This window comes from Poecilia formosa, unplaced genomic scaffold (genome assembly GCF_000485575.1).
Source record: "Poecilia formosa unplaced genomic scaffold, Poecilia_formosa-5.1.2 Scaffold3, whole genome shotgun sequence".
Lineage (NCBI taxonomy): Eukaryota > Metazoa > Chordata > Actinopteri > Cyprinodontiformes > Poeciliidae > Poecilia > Poecilia formosa.
In genome coordinates, this window is record NW_006799942.1 from 1,090,558 (window position 1) to 1,115,221 (window position 24,664).

General features: G+C 38.0%; 4 protein-coding genes across 5 annotated transcripts in view; 2 read left to right on the forward strand and 2 right to left on the reverse strand.

The window, feature by feature from the left end:
• bod1 (biorientation of chromosomes in cell division 1) overlaps window positions 1-7,744 on the forward strand; it is a 10,089-nt gene extending 2,345 nt beyond the window's left edge. The window contains exons 2-4 of the mRNA XM_007553478.2: window positions 6,117-6,338; window positions 6,473-6,597; window positions 7,123-7,744. Coding sequence (XP_007553540.1) covers window positions 6,189-6,338; window positions 6,473-6,597; window positions 7,123-7,336 — 489 coding nt within the window. The 5' untranslated portion in view covers window positions 6,117-6,188 and the 3' untranslated portion in view covers window positions 7,337-7,744. The remainder of the gene's footprint in view (window positions 1-6,116; window positions 6,339-6,472; window positions 6,598-7,122) is intronic.
• Window positions 1,456-6,314, reverse strand: LOC103139038 (HIV Tat-specific factor 1-like). Of its 2 annotated transcripts, none has more exons than XM_007553494.2 (10): window positions 6,231-6,314; window positions 5,133-5,297; window positions 4,079-4,313; window positions 3,910-3,957; window positions 3,669-3,823; window positions 3,261-3,424; window positions 2,944-3,040; window positions 2,768-2,857; window positions 2,543-2,680; window positions 1,456-1,848 (listed from the first exon to the last, which is right to left on the reverse strand). In XM_007553494.2, the coding sequence occupies exons 1-10, from the start codon at window positions 6,273-6,275 to the stop codon at window positions 1,606-1,608; spliced, it is 1,380 nt and encodes a 459-aa protein (XP_007553556.1). In that variant the 5' UTR covers window positions 6,276-6,314; the 3' UTR covers window positions 1,456-1,605. The 2 variants fall into 2 exon arrangements, with proteins under 2 accessions (XP_007553556.1, XP_007553564.1); XM_007553502.2 differs by lacking the exon at window positions 6,231-6,314 and adding an exon at window positions 5,760-5,990.
• A 4,460-nt stretch (window positions 7,745-12,204) lies between the features above and the next one.
• Window positions 12,205-18,143, forward strand: LOC103139024 (stanniocalcin-2-like). Its single transcript, XM_007553469.2, has 4 exons — window positions 12,205-12,446; window positions 14,485-14,627; window positions 15,847-16,058; window positions 16,868-18,143. Exons 1-4 carry the CDS (start codon window positions 12,314-12,316, stop codon window positions 17,169-17,171), a joined length of 792 nt encoding a protein of 263 aa, XP_007553531.1. The 5' UTR covers window positions 12,205-12,313; the 3' UTR covers window positions 17,172-18,143.
• Window positions 18,144-18,632: 489 nt separating this feature from the next.
• Window positions 18,633-20,233, reverse strand: LOC103141898 (vesicle transport protein SEC20-like). Its single transcript, XM_016672849.1, has 3 exons — window positions 20,183-20,233; window positions 19,552-19,705; window positions 18,633-19,450 (listed from the first exon to the last, which is right to left on the reverse strand). Exons 1-3 carry the CDS (start codon window positions 20,231-20,233, stop codon window positions 19,254-19,256), a joined length of 402 nt encoding a protein of 133 aa, XP_016528335.1. The 3' UTR covers window positions 18,633-19,253.
• Window positions 20,234-24,664: the final 4,431 nt, after the last annotated feature.

A 24,664-nucleotide genomic window follows, 5' to 3' on the forward strand; every position in this document is an offset into this window, starting at 1 on the left:
CCAACACTTGGGTATGTTTTTGATGAAGGAATAAATATATTCCTTCATCACAAGATGTGAAGCTCAAAAAGGTCGATTTTACACAATACTGCCCCTTTAAATCTCTTCAGAGAAAATATCAAAAAGAATACACAAAATATCCCTACAGTTAAGACGCAATAAACTGAAATTAAACTCGACAGATGATCTGCAGAACTCTGCACCCTCACTTGAAAGCTGAGAAGTACTGCAGCACCTCCTAGGAAAACGGCGACTAAGATCTGCAAATACAATCAGCTCCCAAAAAAAAGAAAAGTCTAATTAAAGACAACCTCTGTTTGTCTTAATGGAGAATATCTTCAATGCTAAATTCAAAAACTAAAAGTATCAAACTACCATCCTTTTAATATTTGTTTGTTTTCATCTCTGAGCTGCAGATTCTATCATAGAATATCAAAACCTCATTTTTATATAAAATGAGACATGGAATATTTTCTACATTTATGGTTTAAAAAACTGTAGATGACAGAGTTACAGCGCTCCCTAGTGGTGAGGCAGGTTTCCTTTAATCAGTTGAATCAGAACCTGCAACCACATTAGTAACACCGATTGGAATCATAAAGAAACAGAAAACCAAAACTTTTTTGTTATTTTTAAACGTCAGGTTGCATTCTGACTTAAAATCAGAAAATCTACAAAAAATGACCTGCATGTAGAGAATTTAGATCTGGTTTTTGTTGCTTCTAACTGAGACTTGAGCAGAAGTTTTTGATACAGTTCAACAGCATGAATCAATCCTTTGTCCTTTTCATCTCCAAAGACTCGGCATTCTTTTGATCACTCAGCTGACCAAATCCGCTTTATTAAACAAACACAAACATTATTCTCCATCTTCTGTCTTCCTCCTTATATGCAATGCCACCTGCAGGTTAAATAGCCTCAAAAAGAGAGAAAAGTTGTAGTCATTCAGTGATTTGGTTAAATAATCGACGTTCATTTCTGAAGCCTTGCAGTCGTTCAAAACAGCTGAAGTGCTGATTTTAAATTTCTTCCATAAAATAAAAAAACCAACACAGATCTGTTTCTGTTTTAGACCAAACAAAGCATTTATTTAGATGTGTGCTTTGTGTTAGAGCTTTAATTCAGGCCAGATGTGCTGCATGTGATAAATCCTCACCAAGCTAACAGTCCCTCTTTATATCTTCACTTGTGTAAGTGGGGGCGATACAATGAGAACCATGTTTTTGGCATGATCACGAATTCCTGTGATGTTCTTCTGAGATTTTTCAAGAAGTCCTGAAGGTACGCACACACTTACTGTTTTTCTTTTTACTCACATCATGCATCACTGCAAACACAAGGGCGATGCTAAGCTGGTGTGAGGTTTTGGTTACTGATATTTAAATTCACAAATATATACAAACCACACTAAAATTAAAAGAAAATCTCTACAAGTGAAAACAGAAATGATGAAAATAGGGCAGAAAAAATATTATTTTTATTTTTCTACATTACAAAACAGCTAAAACTGTCCACATCAGAGTTTCTTCAGCAGCAAACGTTGCCACGCTTCCCTTCAGAGCAGGACTACCTCAGTGTTTCCCTGGGAAATGAAGACGTCAGAGCCTAGGCGTCCTCGTTATCACTTCCTACCAGGCTGCTATCAGTGGAGTCCACTCGTTCCTCCTGTTGCTCTGAGGACTGCGGTTCTGTTTGCTGGGGTTCTGTGGCGCTGGTGGACTCGCTGGGTTCTGTGTTGCTCTCTGCTGGTTTGCCGCTGCTGTTTTTCTGCGTTTCCTTATCTGCTCCATCCAAGAACGTAGACCAGCCTTTGAGCCGCTCCTCGCGCTCACGCGACGTCTCTTCAACCTGCATAAACACGACACCGAATCCATCAGAGCAAAACGTTCATCTCAGTCCTCAACGTGTGTTTTTCTATTCATCTGGGATTTTTATCAGTTGCTTTTTTTATAAGAATGAACAAAAATGAACAAAGATTTATCAGACAGACTGCAGCGTCTTGCCAACAATGTAACAGATTGGATGAAAAGGACATTTAAAAGAATCTCTTCCCCATTCTTAACTCTTTCACAGCCACAGCTTATCTTCCAAGATTTCTCTGCATCCATCAAATCTGATCAGCTGCTGTCCCAGAATGATACTGGGTAATGTGCAAAGAGGTAGCTACTAAGACAGTTTGCTGCAATGGGCTTTATTTGGAGGAAGCAGAGTAAAGGGGGCTCAAAACAAAACAAACCACTTTACACCTATGCATTACTTTGTATTGTTCCATTGCAAAATGTAAAGCAAAATGTATATTTGTAATGTGGCAAATTGTGGAGAGGTTCAACTATTTGCAAGGCTCTGATGTCAACATGAAAAAATCTCACAGCTGTCAAATATTCAAACTGCTGCAGACACAACATGATCAAGATCCGATTATTTGAAAAGACAAAAGAAAATGATGAAAAATAGCATTTTATATGAAAAATGAGAATTATGATAAAAACTCTTCTATAACACAAAAGGTGTGATAAAAGTGATGAAAAATGTCAAATCTGACCTGATAGTCTGTGGTTCCGTCCCAGAGCTGCGCAGACAGCTGCCGTCCTCCAAACCAGCGGCCGTTAAATGAGAGAATACAAGCATCGGCTTGATCCGGTTCCTTAAACGCGACGGAGGCAACACCGTCCGGATGTCTCTGCACCAAAAACACTCTGTGACCACTGTTTTTGTTTTTCTGTATGACTGAATTAATCCAAAGCTTTAAACTATTGATGAAACTCACATCAAACAGGATGACTTTCTTGACTTCACCAAACTTCTCACACTCTGTCCGTAGATCGTCGCGGTACTCATTCAGCACCAGCGGGTCTTCCTGAAACAGACCGCAGACATGTTTCCAACAAACTCAATAACAAAGGAACATATATGTGAGTGTGTGAACGTATTTATTTTCTGCACCTCAAAGTCACTGGGATGAAACATGTTTCTGATGATGACAACTTTTTCGTGCCTCTTCCTGAGTTCTCCTTGCTTCTCGGGCCTCCAGTCCAGCTGTCTGTTTGGACCAAACAAGAACTCAAGTCATCCTGGATTTATCTAAGAATGCTTACAGTAAATGTGCACAGATATAATATGCTAACATACTAAAACTCACTAACTCTAATATTTAAATATTCTAGGGTTAAAAGTGCTATAATATCAGCCGAACTGACGCAGAGCACCAAAATGCAGACTCTCAATGCAAGAAGTTTAATAAAGAGAACGATTGAATTTACTTCTGTTGCTGGTGCAGCTTTTTTTTGTAATCTTTGCTTTTCTTCTTCTTCTTGCTGGCATCATACTGGCCCTTTAGCTCAAAGCGAGCTGCTTCCACATGGAGTTTATAACCTCTGACCTCTGACTCATCGATCAGACGTACAGCCAGAGCCACCGACTCTTTCTGCAGACACAGATTAACAGAAAAGTTGGGTGTTAAAGGACCAACACATCACTGTACATTAACTGTATTGACCAGCGAACCAGAAACAATGAGCTCCATGTATTTTTTTTACCGAATAAGTATCAACCAGTTGTACAGATTTTGTTCTGCTTTTTATTGATTGTAACAGTTAAAAAACATCTTTGTGCTGCAGGGTGAGCTTTACTTTACATGAACAAGCGTAGATAGAGATGCACAGACTAACCTTGAGGTAGCAGCAGAGGCCATCGCCTTTCAGGTTCCCGTCTTTGTCCTTGTACAGTTTCACTTTGTACTCTTCGGTGATGGGGTCCCGCATCACGATGCCGCACTTGGACATCAGCTCGGCAAACTCATCAGGGCTGATATCGAGAGGCAGACCTGAGGAGGAAGAAGAAAAGGCCGAAGGTTAGAGCACGAAAGTGACAGCAAACAGAGATAGCAGCTCTATATTTGAAGGTACCAACCTGATACATAGACATTTGTGTTTCTGTCCTCTTCGATATCAAACCATCCTACAATTACAGGGAAAAATGTTCTTTTAAAACAAGAAGTGATTCTGATCAGAAGACAAGCAAAATAACTAAAAATAACAGTTTTATCTCAGTGTAAGCTGGGGAAGTCAGCAGGCTGTACCTGGCTCTGCTTTCCTTTTCTCCCCTTTCTGCTTGGCTTCTTTAGCAGAGCTCTCTTGCTGCTCCGTGGCAGGAGATGGGGCAGGATTGGCTGATTTCTCCTTTTCTGGCAGCTTGCTGTTCGATTCCGGAGCCACAGGTTCAGAACCGCTCTGCGCCACGTTCTTGGCACCTGGATCTCCTTCCTCAGTAAAGCCGTAGTTCGCCTGGTAGGCTGCGATGAAGTCCTCTGTTATCTAGAGAAACAAGGCAGACCTGCTTAACACTAAAAGAAATCTGAGGCAAAATGTTTTGTGGAGAATTTCAAATACTCAAAGTAGCATTTTGAGAAACAAACAAATGAAAGAAAACACCAAAGACATGAGCATTCAGTGCTTTTACATGTTTAATCTTTTATCACTTTTGGTGTAGATCTATTTCTGATGGTTTGCAATAGAAAAAATATTATGATATTATGAGGCTGACATGGGTTGGTATGAGAGTCCTCCGCTAATAAAACACCAAAGTACAGTTTTACGATCTCACAATAAATTCAAACAAAAATTAACAACATGACGTAATTTCTTTAACCTAAAAATAAAAAAGCAAGAAGTATTCAGACTACTGCAAAGACAAATCAACATATTAATCAGTGGTTAAAAATGTTTTGTAAAGCAGATAGAGAAGTCACAATACAATATGCCTCCATACTAGATCATGTAATTGTTTTGTCAAGTCAATTTAAAACCCACACAAAAGCCGTCAAAAATGTTCCAAATCTCATACCCATGCCCATTTGGACTAGTAAGTAAGAAAAAGTAATGTGTAAAACTTTGGGGATAGTTGACTTTATATTACAAAATCAACAAAAAGGGCACTAAATATGACTTCAAATTGTCAATAACGGAGAACTGAAACGAAGAGTGCAGCAAAACAGCATCAAACATAATCTTAATGTATAATGTTCTTTTGGTTTAACTGTATTTTCTTTGTGTATAACTTTTTGTTTATTCTTTTATTACATCCCATAAAGTCAAACTCCACTCAATCTTTCAGTGCCGACACACAGGTCGTACCTTGGGGAACCAGGCTTTTTTTTCATGGTCCCAGTCATACACAGTCCCGTCCACTGGATCAGTGTAGGTGTACGGATCCGAGCCGTCTGCATTTCTCTGTCCGTACAGCTCCTGCATTCGCAGCTGCTCCACAAACTCCTTGTTGGCATCCGATTCCCCGCTCATCTGAAGCCAGAGAGGGAGATGTTAGATCACACAGCTCAGTTTGCACGCCCATAATATTAGTTCATAATATTATTCATAATATTAGTTTTCAAAAGGACTTCAAATAATTGCGAATGCAATAGAGTAAAAAAAAACATAGAAGAAAGTGAAGAGAGACATTTAGTCGTTTTAGAATACATTCTTTATATTTACTTGGAAAAGAGTATAAAGTGAAGTCCATACCATATCCTATCACAAGCCAACAAGACAGACATTCATAAACGACTAAGTCATAAAAGTCTACTGCAAATTAAATGAGCTAAATGGCAGTTTTATACAAGTAAAAGCATGACATTATCAAATTCTTTCTAACACTATTGTAATAAATTGCTTGACATTGGGATTATTTACTTGTTTATGTTTCATTATCTATGATCAACAAGAGTAAAATGGATCGTGTTAGCCGATTTAGCTAACGGTTACCTTTAAAAACAAATAGTCAAAGCACTCTTCACTCCAGTTGTTACAAAAAACAAGATAATAAATCCCCCCGATGAGATGTCGTTACTGGTATAACTCAGTTGTTTTAAGTGCACTGAGAAAAAAATAATAAAATGTATATTTTATTGCCAAACGAACTGAATTTTTACTCCCAGTTCGCGTTTGTACTCATTGCGCGATCACGCTTGAATGAAACGTTTCCGAGGTCAGATTCCAAATGCGCATGTGCCAAAAGCTAATACACGTTCGATTTGTATTCTTTCACTTGCCTGTTGTTCTAAACTGATCCCAAAACGTGCAACGACTCCACCCGCGGCTCAGCGATAGATATTAATCGAGCGCACACTTCGTTGTACGTCAAACGGTAACAGTTCAGTTAGCTTGCTAACAGGTAAACAAAACTGGTTAGTAATGGCAGAGAACAGCGGTAATATTAACGTCAATCCAGCCAACCTTCCTCCCGGAGATCCGCAGCTCATCGCTATGATTGTGGAGCATCTGAAGAACCGAGGGCTTTTTGACGAATTTCGCCGGGACTGTTTAGCTGATGTCGACACGAAGGTATCCAGCCTCTTTGCTTAGACAGATTCTTTGTTATAACTTTGGTGAATATAAAACATGGCATTGATTTCAAAATGGCCTTGTTTGCACCTCTTCTGAATGATCTAACCGAGTTTTGTTGCAATCGTTTTCAGCCCGCCTACCAGAACCTGCGGCAAAAAGTTGACAACTTTGTGTCGTCGCACCTGAGTACGCAGGAGTGGAACCCGTCCATCAATAAGAACCAGATGAGAAACGGACTCAGACAAAGTGTTGTTCAGTGAGTTGTACAGAAAATACTCTAATTTATTTCCTAGCTCAATAATAAGCACAGATCTGTTTTGCAGTATTGAATGTTCTTCATCAGTCTCTCTTCCTAATCGAATAGAAAATTACAAAAACAGTTTAGAAATCCCTCATCTATGTCATAAACTGTCTAACTTTCTCAAGTTTGAACAAAGTTTACTCAAGTAAGAGCAGCGACACTTCATAATAAAATTACTCAAGTAAAACTTAAAAGTACAACGTAGTAAAAATACTCCTAAAAGTACATTTTTTTCAAAAAAGTTACTCAAATAAATGCAACTGAGTAGATGTAACTAGTTATTACCTAACTCTTCACAACACTGATGAGTGCTGTGAATGGATAGAACATGTTATGTTCACTGATCAGGGGAAAAAATATTATTTTTCTGTTTTTGATCTTCCGGTCAACTTATTTCTCCGAACATCTGTACAGGACGCTATTGGATTGTAACAGAACATGTTTGACTATCTCTAAATAAGTTCTCCTCTTTCCTTTTAGATCAGGTATGCTGGAGTCTGGCGTGGACAGAATAATAACTCAGGTCGTGGATCCCAAGATGAACCACACATTCAGGCCTCAAATAGAGACCGCCGTTCATGAATTCCTCTCCTTAGACGGGAAAGAAGAGAGCAGCTCAAGTCTGAATCCTGCGCCATGTGAACCAACGGAATCTCAGGAGCCCCCTGGTGTCTCTGGCCCCAAAACCCCCTGAGAGGCTCTCTACAAGCTGATTTAAATTGAAAGGACAGCATTGGTTTTGAAATGGAGTTAAGAAATCTCCCTTTCTTGCTGAAGATGCACATACTGGACGTTGCTGGATGGTGAATCTGTAAAACTGCGTTGAAAGTTGCGGCATGGAGCCATTAAAGGATGAGGAGTTTAATAAAAAGGTTTTATGACTGCACACAGCTGCAGCTAAAAAGGCTGTATGATGCAAGTGCTTCTGCTCTGCCTTTTGGATTTTCTGTTTTTTTGTTTTCTTTTCTAGTACAATCTTTATGTGAAATTGCAAATATTTTTGACTGTATGTGTATATATAGCTTTTCCAAATCTGAGCAACTCAGATTGTATGTTAACACTGCAATATGTAACTTTTATTAAAAAATATAAGACATTTTTACATATTTGTTAAAATTATGTCATGACAGTATAAGACGGATAATCTATGAAAAAAAAATCTAATTCTTCTGCCTTCTCCAAGTGCTCCCAGTACTAACTGCCCAGCACTAGCTACACCACTAAGTAAAACACAACCAATCAGAGGAAGGAGGAGGGTCTTAGTGCTGTTAATCACTCTCTTGCTCTTGGTTGTTTTTGACCGGGGTCATGCATTTCTTCAGACAGCTCAGGGAGGGAGTTGATCTTTTCACAGATTATCTGTCTCATATTAAACTGTCAATGCATGGAGACAGTTTTAACAAATATGGAAAAACATTCTTTAAAAGTTACATACTGCTGCTTTGAGGCATTTTCTAGCCATGTAGGAGCATTGATGCAGACAAAATGTGATTGTTTTGCTGTTTGGATAATGAGAATAAAAAGATTATTAAGAAAACAGTTTCAAAGTCATGCAGAAATTACCTTCTTAATCCAAGTGTGGACATTTCTCATTAGAGTGCCTCATGTTTTCTTTTGCTCTTTGGATTTAGCTTGTAATATTGATAAAATGTACTGAGAAAATGTGGCTCTGCATTTTATTGTTCCACCTCCAAACTTGTCAGATTGTTGGAGTAACAGGTAAAATAAGAACCTGAACATCTTTCTATACTCATCTCTTTATTTTAAACGTTCCTCCTCATGATTATCCATGAGAAGGAAAAAAAAACTTAAGTTAACAAAAATGCACTCCATTCACTTTTCTGGCTTAGAACGTAATTAAGTTTTACACTAGGTGGCGATATTGTGCTTTGTTTTATATTATAGAGACAGTCAACGACTGATAATCATGGATAATATCCTGCCAAATCAATTCTCCAGATTTCACTAGCATAAATATGCAGTGACATACACAATGTCTTTTTAGCTTTAAATCCATTCAGTTGTTGCTTCATGCAGATTTCCAGCTATAGTTTCAGATGAATGTAATATGGAAATAAAATGGGATAAAAATAAACAAGATGCAATAGAAAATGAAGAACCATATCTACAGAGGCTGTTATGAAATGCAAAATAGATTTTACTCAATTTGAACATGCTATATGGATGTAATTAAGAAATATATTTTTAAATGAAAACCCAATTTTTTTGAAAAACATGGGGTTGTTAGATGAAGACTACTCTTATGAATGAAGATTTTCTTGATTTTGAGTAATATGTTAGATCCTTACACATCAGTGTTATTAGCTTTAACTTGGGTTGTAAGATAAAACAAGTTATCTTTGCTGCTTTATGGATTATTTCTATCTCTCCTTATCTGGGTGGGTTTGGAGTTATGGTATCATCATTCCACTTTTAGAAAATGTATTGAAAAATGCTTCATTAGATATTTAAAGCCATGTATTTATAAAAGTATTAAATTACACACAAGTGCCATAGTTAGGTGACTTCAGAAGGCAATTGTTCTACTGGATTTTATTTATGGGTATTAGAGTAAAGGGAGGCTGAATACAGATAACTAAAAAAATGTTTTTATAAAATTTTTTGAAAACCAAGACTCCATTTTATAATTATGTGCTGCTTCTTGTCAGTCTATCTCATAAAAGTGCTATAAAATATATTGAAGTTTGGGGCTTTGACATGACAAAATGTTAAAAGTTCAAAGACCATAAATACTTTTGTAAAGTAAATATATATCATTCTAATGGTATTGCTGATGTTATATTTTTTCTCTTTGTAATATCTAAACTGTTAAATCATCATGTGTAAGTATGTTTTATTCTGCATTTGATCATACAGCAAAATGTTACTGCAGATCTTCCTCCTTAGATACAGAGCAGATACTTGTGAGTCTCTTCAGCGTCTGCACAAACATACAGAGACTGGAGCTGGAGCGCTGCTCTCATTATAGCAGCATGTGGGAGGACAGGAAGGCCACACATGTGCACTGTTTGCAGAGTCTCACTGCATTCATATACTACTTAGCGGTGTGTGTTCAGTGAGAGGTCGTTGAAAGGTTGTTTGAATGAAGCTGTGGGATTTTGTTTTGAAGAGGGACGAGATGGAACAAGCAAAAAAAAATGTTTTTCCCCAACTGGGCCCCTGAATGAACACAGACATAAACACACTCTGTCCCACTACCTTGACCTCTCACTGCAACACACAGATACAAACATACACACATGTGTTTGTCCTTGGACTACATTTAGTGAAGATGAAGTAGCAGAAGAGTAAGATGACGTATTTGTTTGGTTCTCGTAGCTGATAGCAGTTGGTGATAAGTCCCTCTTCTGTAAACCAAACATCAGATGCCATGGCTGGAAAAAGGAAAACGCAAAACAAAAAGCAAGATTGTAAAATCTGAGTTAACATAAGGCAAGAAAAAAAGAAAGAAAGAAAGAAAGAAACAAGACAAAACAGGACAGACAAATAAACATGGTGTGGGAGGGAGATTGCAGTCATAACATCTGATAATTTGCTGATGGTTTTAGAGTTGGTCTCGATTGCTTCTGTATGTTACAGCTCATTTCTGCTGTTTACAAGAAGGTAACACTGACATTTAATATGAAGAATACAGTACTAACCTAAATGCACTAATCTCTGGAACCTTTTTACATTAGATCTGCTCAAAGTATAGATTATTTTTTTAAAAACACTCCTTAAGACTCACTTCTACTCACTGGCCTTTGATTCTTGGTAAAATTGATCATTTGAGTCTGGTTTTGGGCTTTATGCTTTGCTTTGGTGAAATATGTCTATCAATGTTTTGTGTGCTTGCTTTTAGCACTTTGGTGCTGGCCTTGTTGATATAAAGTGTGACGTAAATCAAAGTGGCATTGACATAAATCTTCACCACGAAGCAGAGTGTTATATAAATGACTGTTTATTGTTGGCGATATTCGTGACCTGTGTGGCACCAATAGCTCTCAGAATAAAAGTCATGTCTGCTGAACCCTGGATTTTAAAACAAAATTGCGTAACATGGTATAATTTAATTTAATTGAACAGAAAAGCCTAAATTATTTCTACTTCTGGGCATAAGTGGCTGGTTAAGCTTAGTTTAACCAAGCTATCTGCTGAGCTCTGTTATCACCTGTTTTACAAGTCAGTCACAGAATTATACAGCAAGTTTAAGCTTGTAAGATCAGATATTAACACTGAACTGAGATATCACTGCAATGTTTTATTTGTTATAGGTTTAAAAAAGCAATAGTTGACAGAGACTGGGAGCTGCTTCAAAATTATTCCTGATAACCAGGTGGTGATTCAAAGCCAAACCAAACTTATTGTTGCACAGCAAGAATGAAAAATAAATTTAGAGATTTAAAATGTTGGCTCCTCTTGTCCATCTTTATCCAGAGCTATGCTGCTGTTGGCCCGGCAGAAAGCTGCAGAAACGAACCACCTCTGAGCTCCCACTGATCATTCATAAATCACAAGTGGAGACAGCGTTATCCCGCGCAGCTGTGAGTTTATTAAAGAAAAATACAGCTGGCAGCAAAGGACACAGGAGTTCTCGTGCAGCATCAACACCAGCACAAAGCAGATAATCTGCTTTAGGTGTTGGTTGAACTGTGTAATGATCTTGTTGTTAGCTGAGTAAATGCTTCAAACTGAAATCATTAGTTTCACCCTCTTTTATCTTCTCATCTGAAACTATTTTTGAGTTTTCTTTATTCTTGCAAATCCTACACCTGGCAAACCATACATCACTATGCTGACCGGGGAGCCAGTTTCCCTCTAGCGGGCCTGTGAATAACTTGCTGGGATGAAACAGAGGAGGTGAGAAGTTTCTGAGTAAACAGCTTTAAATCTTCATAGAAACTGCAAAGTGTCTGGAAGGATTTTTGATGAGGAAGAAATAATTTGTTGATATTTGTGATACATCTTGTCCTGCCATCAAGTGTTATAAAAACATATCTTAACCTGAACTTAATCTTAAAAGTTCTGAATTCTATCTCATTTATCCATTATATTCCAACTATCAGATTTTAGATTTGTGTCATTTAACTTCTTATTTGACAATCAAGTATTATTGCCATAAATAAGAGTGTGACTTAATGATATGTAAACTCGGCCTGCCATACACCATCAAGCGTTACCTCTCTGCTAGTCCTACGTTTCTTTGTGCACGTATCCTTCCGGCTTGGAGAGCAGCTGTAAACCCTCATTCAAAGTGGTTTTGAATGTTTGACCTTCACGCTCCCCCACAGTGCGTGATGTCAGAAGAATTTCACTTTTCGGGAATCATTAATATGTATTTTTATTCTGCCTTTTTGTCATCATCATCATCATCATCATCATCCATTTAGCAGGTTAAAAGTGTGATGGACAATTATATGGGATGCATTTTGCCCACTGTGGTTCATTTACTGATAACATGATAAACTCTCGACTCTACATGTGCTGCGCGTTCACGGTGCTGCGCTGTGATTGGCGGAGACGCATGCTCCGTTCAGTCCGGTGAACGCGCGGCGCTCCTGCGGGTTCTTATACCCGCGTTTCTCTGCCGCACTAAACTGACCACACTCCTGCAAACAAACACAGTCTAGTAAAGCTATCGGGAAAATAATAATAATAATAACAATAAAAGATGATGGTGAATGTGTCTGCTGCGATGTTTCTGCTGCTGGGCTGTAATCATCTGCTGGCCATGGAGCTGCATGATCATATCCTGGAGAAACAAGGGAGCCAAGTCAAAAAGCGCCTCTCCCTGCAGAGCACAGGTGAGTTCACACTGCAAAGTTATATTTTAGTGAAAATGTTCACCTTTGGATTTGCCATTTGAATGCTGCTTCTTGATGTGCATGAAGTGCTCTCTGATCCATGTGCTCATTATCATAGCTTCTCCTGCTTTAAAATGATGTGACCTGCTAAGTCAGTGAGCAACCAGGGATCTGAAACCTTAGACTGGCTCTTTATATTCAGCTCCGGGCTTCAGTGACTCCATCCTGCCCAGGATCGTTCCCTCTACACCAGGTGTCTCCACTGCACCACAACCGGCTGTATTTTAACTAAAACCTCAACCAGACATAGACAGAAAAGTCTTTTTAACAAGTACTTGTGTTTAAGCATTGAACATTGCAACACAAAATATGAAAATAAGTCATTTACCTGTAGTAATGAAACAAATTATAGTCTTTCTCTACATTTTGTTGTTTGCCATGTAACAATGAAAAGCAAAGTATTATCAAAACCTCTTTAAACATCTAAGCACAGATATCTGAGCTTATATGGTGTTAAATTTGACATACAGTTTAATTAAACTTTGAGGATTTGTGTGAGTCTATCCACCACTAATATAAAGTGGTTTGTTTGTAGAGTCAAAATGGAAGGAGTTTGTAGCGAAATGGCAGGGCCAGATTTACAGGGATGTGGACCCTTGGGCTGGAGCTGGTTTTGGTGCCCTATGCACTAAGAAAAAATATTTTTCTGCATATTACAGCACAGTTATAGGTAGTCTATACATCAGCAGTTATGAACTGATTTATTGTAGACTTAATATGTCCTCTACCCAATAAATCCATATTGTTCCCAAAAAAATCGACTATAAATCTATAATTTAAGAGTTTTATACGGAAGCATAAGTGGAGGAAAACCTGATCCCAATATAACTGCTTAATACTGTAATCGCAAAATCAATCAGCATTTTCTCTTCATTTTTCTTATTCACGTTATCACTACCTATCCCTGAGAACATTAGCATCACCGTCTCAAAAAACTATATTTGATGTTGGCGTCAAAGGCAGTTAAAGTCCATCCCAGTTGGCAGATGTATTACTAGCATGCAGAGTGTGAAGGCACTGGACTTGAAATATATTAACTCACCAAGTATTGCATTGCAAATATCCATTTTGCAACTTGCAAAAGTATTCATACCCTTTGAACTTCTCCATATTTTGTCACACTACAGCATAAATATACATAAATATATTTCATTGGAATTTAATGTTATATACAACTGTGAAGTCGAAAGAAACGTATACATGATTCAAAACTCAAATAAAAATTGAAAAGTGCAGAGGGCAAAAACATTCAGACCCCTTTTCTGTGAGAGCAATCATTTGCCGTCAGAAGTTGGCTGATGATTGGTAATGACTATAGAGTCCAGCTGTGTGTAATCTAATCTCAGTTCAAATCCAGCTGCTCTGGGACGCCTCAGAAGTTATGACAATGGGAAGCAATCAGCATCATGAAGTCCTAGGAACACACCAGACAAGCCAGAGATAAAGTTATGGAGAAGTTTAAAGCAGATTCAGGCTATAAGAATACTTCCCAAGCTTTGAACATCTCATGGAGCGTTGTTCAATCCATCATCCGGAAATGGAAAGAGTATGGCACAACTATAAACCTACCTATATATATTCATGTTTGTGGTTGTAATGTAACAAACACAGCTAATTTCAAGGGTACAAATGCTTTTGCAAATCACTGTATTTATATATATTGCCAAGAAATCAAATGGCAGCCGGAAAGTGAAAACTAGAGTTGCACAAAAAACTATGTATATATATAGATATATTCCCCTTTTCTTTTGTGTGCAGCTCTAGTTCTCATTTTCTTCCTGACATCTGATTTCTTGGCAGCCCTTTTCATTTTTCTACTTTCTCCACCCTTTCTGCTCCAACCAACTTCTCAAAATGTCCAAATTAGCTCTTGAGCACATCACGTTCTGCAGGAACTTGTTGGGTTCCTGCCCTTGATGAGTGACCTTAGATCTCTGTCGTCGTGCTGATCTCACTGTGTCTTTTCTCTCTGCCTAAGCTGAAATCCAGAGCTGCCTGGTGAGTTCAGGGGATGTCGGCTGTGGGATGTTTCAGTGTTTCAACAATAACTCCTGTGAGATCCAGGGCCTCCATCATATATGCCTCACTCTGCTGCACAACGCAGGACGCTACAACTCCCAGGTGGGAATCTGACTGAGCTCATGTCACGCTCTCAGACACACAAGTGAAAGTCATCTGCTCGCCATCACAGCCCTCCGCACTCACAGACGGACTGAAATTAAGTTCAACTTCAGGCAGGAGTTAGAGAAAGCAGATCTGGATACACGTTTTTATTTCATTTAATCCCATCAGTCGTTAAGGTCGTTTGTTAGGAATGTTTGTTGTATAAAGAGCAGGGTATGGTTGTGGATGGTAGCATTGGTTACAGAACGATCTGAGAGGGCATCTGAAATGGGAGAAGGAACAGTATGTCCACTTTACTAGAATAGAAATCTACAAGAAAGGGAAGCAAGTTCTTCTTGTCCTCGGAGTGATGAGGAGCAGTAGATGATGTTCTTTCTGCGTATCTTTTTCAGACGTATTCAAAACAACAGCTAGAGGAGATCTGTTGGGAAAAAAAAACAGTATTTCTGTATATCAGCTATGTGTTGTTTATAAATTTCATTCAAGTCTACGATCCGATTAAATTACACACAACAGCTGTTGTTTTTATGTCTCTCATGAACACACCAGGTCATTGTGCATGAAGCAAGCAGGGTTTTACACAAATGATTAATTTCTCCTGAAACTATTTAGAATCAGGTGTGAGAGTTAAGAAAATGAACCTGAGTGAAGTTGGGCCCCTACATTCTTCAGATCAAAGGAAGGTGGTGCCAAATATTTGTGCTGCAAAAAATTTTTGCATCAATAAATGTTTCCAGAGCAAGCCCCCCCCCACACACACACACACATTTAGAAAATCAAGCACATTTGGTGTCAATCAAACTTGCTACAAAAATTTTAGCTGCACAAACAGCACAATTAATTAACAAAACAAATTTCTGCGCAAACGTTTGACGTTAATTCAAAGAACTTCATTCCATTTAGCTACAAATGTATTTGCTACAAACAGAATAATGAATAGAAATCGGACTTGCCCATCTAGACACTGCAATTAAATTCCATTTTTCCTTGCAAATTTCACCAAACTGCGGATTCGGTGCTGCATCAAATTCTTCATCCAGTATTTGTGTTAAATCTTCCAGTGTGGTTGTGTTGGTCACTCCGACTCTGGGTGCAACAAACAAATGTGGCACCATTTAAGGTGGACTAAGCAGCATAAGATGTATTGCTACAACTGAAAAACCACAAATGTCCTTCTTACTTTTTCTGCCTGTCATGTCATGTTTGTCTCCTCCAGGGTAAGTCGTACGTGAAGGACGCACTTCGATGCGTCGCGTTGGGACTGCGGCAGCGTTTCAGCTGCGTGAGCCGGCGTTGCTCTGCGGTGAAGGAGATGGTGTTCTCGCTCCAGAGAGAGTGCTACTCCACACACAATCTCTGCCTGGCTGTGCAGGATCACCTGGACACCATGGGGAACCTGGTCCAGTTCCAACTCATGTTTCCTGCAGGGTGAGAAAGGCACGCTTATTCATTACAGCTTCTTTGGGCATGAAAAACACTTCATCATTTTAGGAGGAGTTGGAATCATTTTGTTAATCCTAATGGCCCTAAAACAGGAAAGCTTTAGATTGAAACAACTACAGATTGCATCAGTGAACTTTGAAAATATCTGGTTTCCGCAGTTTGAAGTTGCAACAGGACAAAATGTTGAAGCTCTGGGGGTTTGAATACATTTGAGGTTTGATCCCAGTCCTGATTTTCATCTAAAATTAATTAATTTTATTAGTTAAGACTTTCCACGAGGTGCTTCCGTCTTTTCATCAATAGAAATTTTGGTAACTCTTCATTGAAGGGGTGTGCATAAGACTGACATAACAATGTCACGAACATAAAGGAGTCTTTATGAACGTTTATGACTGGGGTCATGAAATGTCATTCGGTAAATAATGACACTTTTAATGCAAAAGGACTTTTAATGCCAGTATTAATGGGACTTTGCATTAAAATGTCAAAATTGACACTATTAATGGATGTTTAATGCAACTTTTAGACCAACTTTGCATTAAAAGTGTCATTATTTACTAGATGACACTTCATGACAACAGCCAAAAGCATTTATGAAGACTCCTTCATGTTCATGACAGGTTTTATGCCAGTCTTATGCACGCCCCTTCATATGAAGTGTTACAGAAAGTTCCTGCCGAAAAATATTTCCTGTTTATTTTATTCTGTTGGATTTTTTATTTTAAAAGCATTATGGCCTTCTGTGGAGGAAGGATCGTCTTTGAGCGTTTTCTCTGTGAATAAATTCCCAACAGGCCGTACGTTGAGCTGATGAACTTCCTGCTGAAGTGTGGAGACAAGATCAGGTCCTGGGTCGGACAGCGACTTCGGGGGCAGTGTGAGCAACACTGGGGGGCGCTCTGCAGCACCTTCACCAACATCTGCCCCCTCGGTCAGTCCGATGCTCCGGGGCTTCCCACCAGCCCAGCGCCCTCCATCCCTAGACCGGTTACCCCCACTGACCCCCTGCAGCAGCCAACCAGAGAGGTCGAACTAGAGGACTTGACCCCTGATTGGTCGACAGACAATGCTACCCAATCCGATCTCTTAGCATCCTGAACTGTCTTATGAAAAGTTACACAAGGTGCACACAGGGTAAACCAACATTAAGCACTTATATTACCAGTAGAATAAGTAAAAGATGTAGAGTTAGACGAGTTTTCTGTGTAGTGTTGCCAGTGAATGCAAAAGCAGCAATACTTATTCAGTGTGTGGGTGTTTTTGTTTTGTGGAGATTAATATTTTCTCTGAACATATACAGGATGAAAAGCCATTAATCTACCTCACATCAATATTACATTTCATCAGAGGGAAACGCTCATAACACGTTCAGCTCATGTGCGTCTGATGGCTTTAAGACAGAATTAAACATTTTTTAGTCTGTTTTGGTTTTTGTCGTGTTGTGCATCATGCATATAGTTAAAGAATAAGCTTCAATAATCTACCTTAAACTCGTAATAATCTCAAAGACATCTGAAGTTACACAATCTGTTTTATACAACTGTTTTGCTCAGGCCATTTTCTTTATTTATAGAGTCACAAAGCAGATGGCTCTAAGTGCATCTAGAGGCAAAGATGCCAAGAAAGTCCAGCATACTGAAGTAATTAGGTCTATTTTTGTGTCCGAGTTATCCAAACTGGTGGTGCTGAAGAGTTCAAAGATATAAAACAGTGTTTTGCTTGTTACTGCAACTCAGAACATTAAAAACATCTAAAAAGAAGAATCCTGTGAGACGGTGCTTTTAAAACCAGCAAATGATGATGTACCTTGTAAAAAATTACAAATCCCAAACAACAGTTTTAAGCACAATTTTAATAGTTTAAATAGAAAATATTTTTGACATAAATAAAAAGCAGAGCTTATTGTGAGCGAATATTTTTCTTTAATTGGTTTAAAACTCTGATTTCAGCACACGGTGTCTGTTCCTGTGTAATGAAAACAGTTCTTGTTTTTGAGAATGCAACAGTGTTTGCTTTGACTGTAAGCTACATAAATATAAATAAATATGGGCAGACTTTCACCAAAGTGCATGCATGTCTAATTTATGTAAAAATATCTGAAAGCACAAATGAAGAAAACATTTTGTCATTTTGCTGATAATCTAACCCAAATAAGCATAGAGTTAGTCTGAAATTATTTATACCACAGGCAGATTTAAGATTTTCTTAATTCAATCATTTGTTTATGACGGGAAATCTCACCCGAATCTCCCAAATATCCATCTTGTTTTTCTCAAGGCTTATTTTGACCCTTCAACATAAATCAGCAGAAAAGCCTTTATTGGCGTTACAATTAAACTACTCTTATAATTGCTGGCAATATGTTATAAATAGTATTTTAACCCTTTAGAGCTTGTAAAACACTTTCGTTTATTGCACCATCTGTAGATTCTCTATTATGTTCAAGTCACGACTTGGAAACATTATTACTTACAGACCAAAACCAATGCTGAAGGAATTTGTTTGAGCTACAACATGTAATTTCTCTTTGAAATAAAACAAAAGTTTAAACATTGTAGCACTTTGCTTCCATGTCTTTTTAATTCCTCCTGCATAGATGTTAAAAACTAGAAATGTAAATGAGCAAAAAACATTTGTACAACATGTTTCTGCCTAAGTTTGACAAATCACGACACATGATGGAAAATCTCCATGTTTGTTCCTGAAGCTCCTTTCACAAGACTTTCTTGTGATGTGAAATAATGTCAAAACATTATTGTGGAGATTTTTTTTGTCTTATTAAAACGAAGGAAGAAAGGCACATCTTGTGGAGTTAACATTCACCTTTGGACCAGTTAGCCAGAAAACTCATATGAAAACATCCAGGAACAAACTGAAGTCATTACATTCTGTTGCAGATGCCAACCAAATTTTTGCTTTTCTTTCTTTCTAATTTGAAGAATGTCTAAATGTCCCAACAGTTACTCCAGTAAGTCCAGACATTGTTAACAATCAGGCAGTGTGCAGCTTTAGTCCTCACGTTCACAGCTGGTTTTTGTAAACTAACCTCCTGCATCCTAAGCAAGGTAACATCTCTTATATTCCTTCTTCTCTAACCAGGTAGTTTCTGCTCTGCTGTTCCTCGTCTTACAATCCCTGCAGGGATCTCGTCACGAGGCAGATGCAGAGCCAGCCGGCTCATTAAATGAAGGGGATGAGGCGTTTCTTAAGGATGTAGAGGACGGTGGCAAAGAAAAGCGCTAAAGCCAAGAAGATGAGCAGCTTGTCTGTGAGCTCCCTGCGGTTGTACTTCAGAATCAGTTTCCTCCCCAGGTGGATGGTTCCCGTCATGTTTTTGAACTCCTCGTTGGCTTCCTGCACTGTTTTAGAGGAGGTGGCTGCCATGACGATGAAAGAGGAGAGGGATCAGTGATCAATAAGCTGGACGACACACAAATTCATAAAAAGATGGGGGTTTTTAAAAAAAATGTTTCTTTACCCAGAGTGCCAATGGTGTCCTCGCTCTGCTTCACCTGCTCTGACATCATCCTGCTGATGGACATCAGACTCTCTGTGATGTTGCTGCTGCTTTCCACTAAACTTTCTTTGGTCACTTTCCTGACATAAAGACACACACAGGNCACTGATGAGTGCTGTGAATGGATAGAACATGTTATGTTCACTGATCAGGGGGAAAAAATATTATTTTTCTGTTTTTGATCTTCCGGTCAACTTATTTCTCCGAACATCTGTACAGGAAGCTATTGGATTGTATCAGAACATGTTTGACTATCTCTAAATAAGTTCTCCTCTTTCCTTTTAGATCAGGTATGCTGGAGTCTGGCGTGGACAGAATAATAACTCAGGTCGTGGATCCCAAGATGAACCACACATTCAGGCCTCAAATAGAGACCGCCGTTCATGAATTCCTCTCCTTAGACGGGAAAGAAGAGAGCAGCTCAAGTCTGAATCCTGCGCCATGTGAACCAACGGAATCTCAGGAGCCCCCTGGTGTCTCCGGCCCCAAAACCCCCTGAGAGGCTCTCTACAAGCTGATTTAAATTGAAAGGACAGCATTGGTTTTGAAATGGAGTTAAGAAATCTCCCTTTCTTGCTGAAGATGCACATACTGGACGTTGCTGGATGGTGAATCTGTAAAACTGCGTTGAAAGTTGCGGCATGGAGCCATTAAAGGATGAGGAGTTTAATAAAAAGGTTTTATGACTGCACACAGCTGCAGCTAAAAAGGCTGTATGATGCAAGTGCTTCTGCTCTGCCTTTTGGATTTTCTGTTTTTTTGTTTTCTTTTCTAGTACAATCTTTATGTGAAATTGCAAATATTTTTGACTGTATGTGTATATATAGTTTTTCCAAATCTGAGCAACTCAGATTGTATGTTAACACTGCAATATGTAACTTTTATTAAAAAATATAAAACATTTTTACATATTTGTTAAAATTATGTCATGACAGTATAAGACGGATAATCTATGAAAAAAAATCTAATTCTTCTGCCTTCTCCCAGTGCTCCCAGTACTAACTGCCCAGCACTAGCTACACCACTAAGTAAAAAACAACCAATCAGAGGAAAGAGGAGGGTCTTAGTGCTGTTAATCACTCTCTTGCTGTTGGTTGTTTTTGACCGGGGTCATGCATTTCTTCAGACAGCTCAGGGAGGGAGTTGATCTTTTCACAGATTATCTGTCTCATATTAAACTGTCAATGCATGGAGACAGTTTTAACAAATATGGAAAAACATTCTTTAAAAGTTACATACTGCTGCTTTGAGGCATTTTCTAGCATTGTAGGAGCATTGATGCAGACAAAATGTGATTGTTTTGCTGTTTGGATAATGAGAATAAAAAGATTATTAAGAAAACAGTTTCAAAGTCATGCAGAAATTACCTTCTTAATCCAAGTGTGGACATTTCTCATTAGAGTGCCTCATGTTTTCTTTTGCTCTTTGGATTTAGCTTGTAATATTGATAAAATGTACTGAGAAAATGTGGCTCTGCATTTTATTGTTCCACCTCCAAACTTGTCAGATTGTTGGAGTAACAGGTAAAATAAGAACCTGAACATCTTTCTATACTCATCTCTTTATTTTAAACGTTCCTCCTCATGATTATCCATGAGAAGGAAAAAAAAACTTAAGTTAACAAAAATGCACTCCATTCACTTTTCTGGCTTAGAATGTAATTAAGTTTTACACTAGGTGGCGATATTGTGCTTTGTTTTATATTATAGAGACAGTCAACGACTGATAATCATGGATAATATCCTGCCAAATCAATTCTCCAGATTTCACTAGCATAAATATGCAGTGACATACACAATGTCTTTTTAGCTTTAAATCCATTCAGTTGTTGCTTCATGCAGATTTCCAGCTATAGTTTCAGATGAATGTAATATGGAAATAAAATGGGATAAAAATAAACAAGATGCAATAGAAAATGAAGAACCATATCTACAGAGGCTGTTATGAAATGCAAAATAGATTTTACTCAATTTGAACATGCTATATGGATGTAATTAAGAAATATATTTTTAAATGAAAACCCAATTTTTTTGAAAAACATGGGGTTGTTAGATGAAGACTACTCTTATGAATGAAGATTTTCTTGATTTTGAGTAATATGTTAGATCCTTACACATCAGTGTTATTAGCTTTAACTTGGGTTGTAAGATAAAACAAGTTATCTTTGCTGCTTTATGGATTATTTCTATCTCTCCTTATCTGGGTGGGTTTGGAGTTATGGTATCATCATTCCACTTTTAGAAAATGTATTGAAAAATGCTTCATTAGATATTTAAAGCCATGTATTTATAAAAGTATTAAATTACACACAAGTGCCATAGTTAGGTGACTTCAGAAGGCAATTGTTCTACTGGATTTTATTTATGGGTATTAGAGTAAAGGGAGGCTGAATACAGATAACTAAAAAAATGTTTTTATAAAATTTTTTGAAAACCAAGACTCCATTTTATAATTATGTGCTGCTTCTTGTCAGTCTATCTCATAAAAGTGCTATAAAATATATTGAAGTTTGGGGCTTTGACATGACAAAATGTTAAAAGTTCAAAGACCATAAATACTTTTGTAAAGTAAATATATATCATTCTAATGGTATTGCTGATGTTATATTTTTTCTCTTTGTAATATCTAAACTGTTAAATCATCATGTGTAAGTATGTTTTATTCTGCATTTGATCATACAGCAAAATGTTACTGCAGATCTTCCTCCTTAGATACAGAGCAGATACTTGTGAGTCTCTTCAGCGTCTGCACAAACATACAGAGACTGGAGCTGGAGCGCTGCTCTCATTATAGCAGCATGTGGGAGGACAGGAAGGCCACACATGTGCACTGTTTGCAGAGTCTCACTGCATTCATATACTACTTAGCGGTGTGTGTTCAGTGAGAGGTCGTTGAAAGGTTGTTTGAATGAAGCTGTGGGATTTTGTTTTGAAGAGGGACGAGATGGAACAAGCAAAAAAAAATGTTTTTCCCCAACTGGGCCCCTGAATGAACACAGACATAAACACACTCTGTCCCACTACCTTGACCTCTCACTGCAACACACAGATACAAACATACACACATGTGTTTGTCCTTGGACTACATTTAGTGAAGATGAAGTAGCAGAAGAGTAAGATGACGTATTTGTTTGGTTCTCGTAGCTGATAGCAGTTGGTGATAAGTCCCTCTTCTGTAAACCAAACATCAGATGCCATGGCTGGAAAAAGGAAAACGCAAAACAAAAAGCAAGATTGTAAAATCTGAGTTAACATAAGGCAAGAAAAAAAGAAAGAAAGAAAGAAAGAAACAAGACAAAACAGGACAGACAAATAAACATGGTGTGGGAGGGAGATTGCAGTCATAACATCTGATAATTTGCTGATGGTTTTAGAGTTGGTCTCGATTGCTTCTGTATGTTACAGCTCATTTCTGCTGTTTACAAGAAGGTAACACTGACATTTAATATGAAGAATACAGTACTAACCTAAATGCACTAATCTCTGGAACCTTTTTACATTAGATCTGCTCAAAGTATAGATTATTTTTTTAAAAACACTCCTTAAGACTCACTTCTACTCACTGGCCTTTGATTCTTGGTAAAATTGATCATTTGAGTCTGGTTTTGGGCTTTATGCTTTGCTTTGGTGAAATATGTCTATCAATGTTTTGTGTGCTTGCTTTTAGCACTTTGGTGCTGGCCTTGTTGATATAAAGTGTGACGTAAATCAAAGTGGCATTGACATAAATCTTCACCACGAAGCAGAGTGTTATATAAATGACTGTTTATTGTTGGCGATATTCGTGACCTGTGTGGCACCAATAGCTCTCAGAATAAAAGTCATGTCTGCTGAACCCTGGATTTTAAAACAAAATTGCGTAACATGGTATAATTTAATTTAATTGAACAGAAAAGCCTAAATTATTTCTACTTCTGGGCATAAGTGGCTGGTTAAGCTTAGTTTAACCAAGCTATCTGCTGAGCTCTGTTATCACCTGTTTTACAAGTCAGTCACAGAATTATACAGCAAGTTTAAGCTTGTAAGATCAGATATTAACACTGAACTGAGATATCACTGCAATGTTTTATTTGTTATAGGTTTAAAAAAGCAATAGTTGACAGAGACTGGGAGCTGCTTCAAAATTATTCCTGATAACCAGGTGGTGATTCAAAGCCAAACCAAACTTATTGTTGCACAGCAAGAATGAAAAATAAATTTAGAGATTTAAAATGTTGGCTCCTCTTGTCCATCTTTATCCAGAGCTATGCTGCTGTTGGCCCGGCAGAAAGCTGCAGAAACGAACCACCTCTGAGCTCCCACTGATCATTCATAAATCACAAGTGGAGACAGCGTTATCCCGCGCAGCTGTGAGTTTATTAAAGAAAAATACAGCTGGCAGCAAAGGACACAGGAGTTCTCGTGCAGCATCAACACCAGCACAAAGCAGATAATCTGCTTTAGGTGTTGGTTGAACTGTGTAATGATCTTGTTGTTAGCTGAGTAAATGCTTCAAACTGAAATCATTAGTTTCACCCTCTTTTATCTTCTCATCTGAAACTATTTTTGAGTTTTCTTTATTCTTGCAAATCCTACACCTGGCAAACCATACATCACTATGCTGACCGGGGAGCCAGTTTCCCTCTAGCGGGCCTGTGAATAACTTGCTGGGATGAAACAGAGGAGGTGAGAAGTTTCTGAGTAAACAGCTTTAAATCTTCATAGAAACTGCAAAGTGTCTGGAAGGATTTTTGATGAGGAAGAAATAATTTGTTGATATTTGTGATACATCTTGTCCTGCCATCAAGTGTTATAAAAACATATCTTAACCTGAACTTAATCTTAAAAGTTCTGAATTCTATCTCATTTATCCATTATATTCCAACTATCAGATTTTAGATTTGTGTCATTTAACTTCTTATTTGACAATCAAGTATTATTGCCATAAATAAGAGTGTGACTTAATGATATGTAAACTCGGCCTGCCATACACCATCAAGCGTTACCTCTCTGCTAGTCCTACGTTTCTTTGTGCACGTATCCTTCCGGCTTGGAGAGCAGCTGTAAACCCTCATTCAAAGTGGTTTTGAATGTTT

Excerpts from the sequence above, each read along its gene's own strand:
- LOC103139038 (XM_007553494.2), bottom strand. The coding sequence starts at position 6,275 with ATGCTCCACAATCATAGCGATGAGCTGCGGATCTCCGGGAGGAAG. Across the intron at positions 3,824-3,909 it reads CACAAATGTCTATGTATCAG|GTCTGCCTCTCGATATCAGC; the intron begins GTTGGTACCTTC and ends CTTCCTCCTCAG. Across the intron at positions 3,425-3,668 it reads GCCTCTGCTGCTACCTCAAG|AAAGAGTCGGTGGCTCTGGC; the intron begins GTTAGTCTGTGC and ends CTGTGTCTGCAG.
- LOC103139024 (XM_007553469.2), top strand. The coding sequence starts at position 12,314 with ATGATGGTGAATGTGTCTGCTGCGATGTTTCTGCTGCTGGGCTGTAAT. Across the intron at positions 12,447-14,484 it reads CCTCTCCCTGCAGAGCACAG|CTGAAATCCAGAGCTGCCTG; the intron begins GTGAGTTCACAC and ends TCTCTGCCTAAG. Across the intron at positions 14,628-15,846 it reads CAGGACGCTACAACTCCCAG|GGTAAGTCGTACGTGAAGGA; the intron begins GTGGGAATCTGA and ends TGTCTCCTCCAG.